The sequence below is a fragment of the Aplysia californica genome, unplaced genomic scaffold, assembly GCF_000002075.1.
Source record: "Aplysia californica isolate F4 #8 unplaced genomic scaffold, AplCal3.0 scaffold00344, whole genome shotgun sequence".
Classification (NCBI taxonomy): domain Eukaryota; kingdom Metazoa; phylum Mollusca; class Gastropoda; order Aplysiida; family Aplysiidae; genus Aplysia; species Aplysia californica.
The window spans coordinates 126,781-133,690 of record NW_004797614.1 but is presented as its reverse complement, the minus strand read 5'-3'; the positions used below and the strand labels follow the sequence as shown (position 1 = coordinate 133,690).

The window sequence follows — 6,910 nt, the reverse complement described above, 5'->3', positions numbered from 1 at the left end:
CATTCCTGCTAAAGAGTGTAATATAGAATCATAGACACACTGCCAATTCCACAAATAACTCTTGACCTGCCTGTAATCCCTTCTAATACTTCCTCCTCCTACAATTAAGCTCCCCACCCTTAACTATTGAGGTGAGGCAACCCCTTTCTTTTTTTCCCGAATAAAACTGCTTAACAGGAGCAAAACATGGCTTAGATTAAGCCAAAACATCAACGCCTCTAATTGCCCTATTTGCCCCCTCTAAAAAAAAAAAAAAAAACTTCAAATGGTGGCGGTCGGTATAAAAAAGTCATCTTGCTTCCGTCCCTCCCCATTTGTTAATCGTTAGGGGGGGAATTCTGCCCGCCGGGGGGGGGGGGGGGGGAAGGGGGGGAGAAGGGGAGGTATCGATAGGAATTACAGCCGGTCAGTTCTACAAACCACCAGCCGCCCCTGGATTTTTCACTTAAATCCAATATGAAAATTCAGTGTTGAAAAGGCCTCCTTAGTTATTTTAGTATACAAGTCAAAACTATCCGAGACGGCCACCCATTGTCAATGAGTAAATGGTCGTCTTAGACAGGTGATCGTCTTACACAGTGTCATTATAATGTAAAAAAGTACACAAGGGAAAAAATGGGGGCCATTTGTATAGGTGGTTGTCTTATACAGGTGGCCGTTTTAGCAGGTTTTACTATATGTGACATCCATGCGGCAGCTGCACAGGGATATAATTTTCCTTCTCTTTCACACTTGACTGCAGGGCCTGCAAACTAGCGGTCGTCAGATGCAGGAAGCCTGAAGGCCATCTTATCAAGTTAGGGAAAAAGGAAAAGAGTTCATCAAGGCAGAATTGTTTTCCTTGATGATGTTCAGTAGTTGGGGCTATTTAACTTTAACTTTAACTACACCACCAATTTCATGCTCGTCCTGAGGTTTTGGGTATAATGGGTTTGACTTACGGTTTAATCTCTTTTTCTTTGCTTCCATGGGTATTAAGAAATACATGATCTTGTCTTACATTTATTAACACACACACAAAAACGCAAAAAAAAACTTTTAAAAAACAACAACATAACAACAACAAAAATACAACATACTTAAAAAAACAAAACAAAATTCAACTAGATCAACCTGAACTCAAGACAGAATAGGGCAAACAAAAGCAACCTTTAAAAAAAAGAATGTAAGTATAGTTTATTTGCATTTTAATATAAACGATAACATCGAATACTGATCACAAATGCCCCATAGTAGGCAGAACTGGTGGCATGTGCATATAATTAGGAGACAAAAACAGTCCATTTGAAAAACATTCTTATCTCATTGCTTCATGAAAGGAGCTTCCCAACAGCAAGTAGAGAATATTTCTTACCCCCCCCCCCCCCCTAAAATAATTTATCCACAAGCAGTGGAAGGACCCATTCCTTAAAAAGGCACCACAGACAGCTGGTTAGGAAAAGATTGAAATGACCCTGAAAATAATGTATTCAAAATGAAAGAAAACAAATAACAAACAATAACTATGTATAGAGCTAGAACAGGTGACAGCTGACAAAGCAAGTAGAGACTGATGGTCATAATTTTACAAGCCATGTTCATCATTGGAGGAAAATAGTCACTGCAGAAAACTATCTAATTATTCTAATAAACAGTCAAACCTCGTTATACCGTCTACCTTGAGACGAGCATAAAGTTGGTGGTACAGCGGGGCTGGCGGTATAACGGGATACCATCCATTGCCATCTTGATTAGTGGTAGGGTGGTAGAGACTAAAGACAAACTGTGACCAGTCTTGCCTCATCTAAATCTGTCTTGCAAGATTGCCACGCACAGAGAAAAAATAAGTAGCAACTTATTACACATACAGTTCTGGATAATTTTAAGTTTAAGTACATTCCAATTGAAGGAAGATAGGATCAGAAGCTAGGCTGTATGTGTCAAGAACTCTGTAGCCAAGTTTTTTTGTTTTTATTTTTACCTGATATTCATCAGTCCTTAGCCCGCCATAGATCTACCAAGTAGATATGAGCGTGCATCCTCACAATATAAAAGCCTCACAGGTGCCTGCCAGCCTTTTGGTCATTGGGCTGATACCTGGAGTTGGTGCAGCTCCTTTGAAGTTTCTCCACGCCATTTAAAACTTTCTTTCCAATTTTTAAAAAAGTATTGGCCACAGCCTTAAACTAATAGCATTTCACAATCAGTACAAATCAAGGCAAAATAGGCAGAGCTTGCAAAGATGAGTGTGAGAAAGAGATTATCAAGTAGCCACTGTGCGGGTGCCATGCTCTGTGTAGTGTGTATCCTTGGCGGCCAATGCATTGGTGATACAGTGGGGCAAATTTACATTAGTTTAATAAGGACCGTACAACTCTGACACTTGGCAGACGGCGGTGTACAGGCCCAAGTACTGTGTATATAGACTTTCCTTTTCGTACATTGGGAAAACTTGGCGGTAAGCGGGGCTGGCAGTATAGGTTATATCATGGGGCGGTACAACGAAGTTTGACTGTAATGCAAAAACTCGAAAACCAAAAGGGGAATGGGAAAACACATTCGTTTGTGAATCACACTGCTCACATTACCTATGGCACTTCAAATCGGGTAGCACTAGAACACACAACTTCTCACTTACGTTTACATTGACACGCTTCAGTTATTAAAATGATGCAAACCTTACAAAATATAAATATACCCAGTAACAATCTAATGGGCAATGATGGCTACAGCAAATGAGATTTTAAATAAATGCATATAAAGGAAAAACAGAACAACATCCGTCATCTATCTCCATCACTGTTATTGATGGAAAGAGCTGGAAAAATACCTAATACAGCCTTGCATCTTGTTGACATGACCTATTATTCTCTTTCACATTACCATACCTAAATATACCAGATCTTTGAAATTTTGAACATACTCTACTAAGACTCAACCAAAAAAAACCCAACAATAAATGGTGATGGTCCCCAACAGAATAAATACAAGCACAAAAAAGACACAAAACAAGCACACAGAAGATTAATAACAAGTACAGTGGAGTCCGATAAAATCTGTACATGAGTAAACCGAAAGCAGCTGTGAAGAAAGAAAAATATAAACCCCTGATTTATTTTTCCTTCTATCTGAGCAGCCTCTCTAAACCTGCAATTTTGACCAATTTATTGGGGTGTGATTGTGATAGAAAAGTGAAACGACATCCACCTGAACTGGCAATCCCACAGATTTGGATTTAAGCGGACTTCACTGTAGTTTAAGCAACATTTAGGAATACAAAACCATAAATAAACCAGCAAAGCATAAAGTGCTCTGTGAAGTATGCATCCTGCATGAATATGATCCCTCCAATACAACCTGCATAAATCCCTTCAGATTTCAATTTTTGCTGTTGCGTAAACAGCTAATTGAATCAAAGTCTTTATTATGAGAAATTATTGAGTTTGTCAGTAGTAAAATACCAAATGTTAGGAGGTAAGGACAATAGAACAATCTCCTTTAACATTCACCATTTTGAGAATTACATGTCATACTGTATTTCAATGACCACAAAGTTTCCTTGAATTCAAAGTATCTCAATTTTAAACCAATAAAACTAGAAATGATGCTGAACAGCAAATGCATGAATTTCAATCAGACTTTGAATAACAGCTCCTTGACCTGCGAAACAGTGTCTGTTGGGTTCTTCACGGTATGGCCGATGGTCTTTGGGTCCTCAAAAAGCTCATGATCATTGCCACCCTATTCAAAATAAAACAACAAAAGGTGAACTCATGATTACATAGTCATCCACACACAAAGAACAATTCAGTGCTGGAATACAGAAGTTCAAAGGTGTATAAAATTAACTTCATGTGACCATAGAATTTCTTCATGTTGTGCAGATTTAATTTTAAGCAGAATGCTAATGAAAAGAACAAAAAAGTGTTGGCAACTCCTTTCTTCCTGTTCAGATCAGATGCTGGGCCTTGTGCAACCTATTTTTATTCAGTAATGTGTAGAGCTATCAAAATCTGAAAACTGAAAAAAATATAAGGAAACTTTATTTCCAACCTCAGAAGGATTTTTTTTTACACAGTGGAGTCTGATATTAAACTGGAATATGCTGCACCGCCAGATTTTCTTCAGTTTAGCAGTTTTCGGTTTAGAAGGGAAAAGAGAAAATCAGGAATTTTATTTTCTTTCTGTTTACTACTCTTCTTGGCTTAAAAGTGTTCCATTTAAGCAGAATCCACAGTAGGTATACAGTAGTCTCCACCTAAAATCCAACCGCTTATGGTCCCGGTTTGCCTAAGATCCAGCTGTTTTGGAAAAATATAATTTTTGCTATATAAAAGTCACCCCTAAGATCCCGTACTGTTAAGGAGCTACATTCGGCTAAGATCCCGCTTCTTAAGTCATAATTTAGTTATTTTTTCTTCATATAATAATTTTAAAAAAAGAATAAGAAACCTGGGCGCGCTCAGCTGATCAACCAAGTAGTGAAAATATGCGATCCTTGTACGGTCTGTCGTGTCACGGATCATTCACTATCATGAATGCGATCACACCTCTGTTGTAAATATCGATAAAAGCGGTTACAATGTTTACCCCAGACGGGATCACACCAAGGTGTGAACTCGTCGATGCCTTGCTTTCCCCGACCACCTGATCTTACATCACACGCTAGGTGTGGAGGGCCTACAAGCAAGCGTCAGACCGCTTCTACCAAACTGTGAACTCGTGGACGCTTAAGTTTTCCCGACCATCGCTCTTGTCTTTCAGTTTTGCGCTCTAACTTCCTAGACAGACTGGCGCCCACTCTTGGACTGTCCGAGCGCCTCTACGTAATGGGGTCATCTGTTGGCAGTGAACCTGCCTTTCATTTTTTAAATATTTGGTCGGTGTGGTCACAACACAACGATTTATGATGCATTATGACATGGGTGGGGAACTCTGTTAGAGATGGAAAGCAATACATTTTTGGTGGGGGGGCATTGCTTGAAGCCAACTGGTTCCCATCTTGCACAGTATTTTTTTAAAAGCCCCACCCCTGACCCTAAACAAAAAAACCCCCAAAAAAATTTGACTTCTAAAGAGAACTTTTAGTGCCAGGAGTCACGTCAGTTCATTTTAAAGTAAGGGAAGATCATTGTACATATTATGGGCCTGACCATGAGTTACTGTGGATTCCTCCCCCTGGCCATTCGGCTAAGATCCCGGTTCGCCTAAGATCCTGCATTTTCCTTTCTCCCAAGCACCGGGATCTTAGGCGGAGACTTCAGCATTTACACCTTCATCACCACAATTTAGATCACAGACGCATGCTTTGTTGACCCACGGCTGCCAACCTCAAAGTTACCATTTCAGGTAAATTCAGGGCCAATTTCACTTATTTTGGCCCCAAAAGAGGTAGTACAAAGACAAAGAAGGAAAAAAAAAAGAACATTACCCTGGTACACATAGCTACCATTGAGCAGGGTTTACTTCTCATGATAGGTAATTATATTTTTAAAACTTGCGTGTCCACACATTTGAGTGTGTGTGTGTGTGTGTGTGTGCGTGTGTGTGTGCGCACGTGTGTGTTTATGTGTGTGTGTGTGTGGGGGGTGGGGGGGTGTTTGGGTGAGCATAAGAGAAAGTAAACAGTACTGATGAAACAAGATATGCTTTTTAAAGCATTTTAGGACTGTCATTCAAGGCACCTATTAATCAGTTTTGAATTTGGATTTGATGGCAGGGTGACTGCCAAACTAGCACGTATCAATAAAAACTATATCAAAACATATTTTCTGACAATGGAATACCAATCTAAAGGCACTGATAAATCTGTACGACAGACAATTTTACTAGCTTTCCTCTAACCATAAAAAAAAAAAGAATCATTTTGTTATCCTACATAAACATAAACTGCAACTCCCCTTGATGCTAAATGGCAACAAGATGAAAAAAAGTTTTTAAAAGTGAAAGTAAACATTAAAAATGTTAACCTTGTAAAAAAACATTAATTCATTCACTTTATACGTACAATAGAGATGATGCAATTGAGATGAATGATGATCAGATCAGAGACTTTTTAACTGTAACAGGAAATGATAGCACCTTGCAAACGGCAAGATGTATCATCAGTTCATTATGGACAAACTGGTGGAACTACAACTTAAGATTCAACTTCACATGTTTAGATTCAAGTGGCAAAACACTATGGGGCTTTAAAAAAAATTGCATTCATGCAAATGTTGATGGACCGCCGTCAGAGACCGGGACTTACATCATTGTGCAAGCCGCAGGGTATAAAGATGAGGAAAGAAGTTGTGCTTTATAGTCTGATTTTTATGGTAATGAATTTTAGACCCAACATCTAGATCTACATGTTCTAGAGTTAGTAAATCTTATCACTACAATCATGCTTTATTACAGCAGTCTCCGTCTAAACGCACAGTGCTCGGGAAGGCCCCCAAGCATGTGTTTATACGGAGTGTGCATTTACATGAACCTTGGCAAAGGGAGGAAGGGACGCAGTCATCTCATTTCCTTGATATTTTAGTAACCTCTAATGGGAGGAGGGTCACTTTGGCCGATAATGTGACAACACGTGACTGTCTTGCATAGGATTCCCCGACTGCCGTTTTGAATTATGAATACAAAGGCATTGAATGAGTTTCAGGGCAGCAGATGGCTTTCCAGGCGACCATTTTCAACTCGGTAAATGCATGTATGACATCAGACTTTTCTCTTGTGATTTGTTGAACAAGTACATTATAAGTTCTTTGAGCGCAGCTGATTTCTTTACTAATCTTTAATAAGACACCTATCTAGTGTATCTACAGCATTCACACAAGTTGCACACCATAGGCCTAACTAAACATTACGTATTCAGTCACTCAAACACCAGTCAGAAGCCTTCTCTCAAAGACGCATTTTGAGTGACCAATCAAAAGACATTTCACCA

At 39.2% G+C, this 6,910-nt stretch overlaps 1 protein-coding gene across 1 annotated transcript in view; it reads right to left on the bottom strand.

The window, feature by feature from the left end:
- Positions 1-1,150: 1,150 nt before the first annotated feature.
- The window catches only part of LOC106012352 (phosphomannomutase), a gene marked incomplete in the record, with an annotated part of 17,332 nt that continues 11,572 nt past the window's right edge, over positions 1,151-6,910 (bottom strand). Inside the window, 1 exon segment of the mRNA XM_013085093.2 lies at positions 1,151-3,720. Within this exon segment, the coding sequence (XP_012940547.1) occupies positions 3,613-3,720 (108 nt within the window).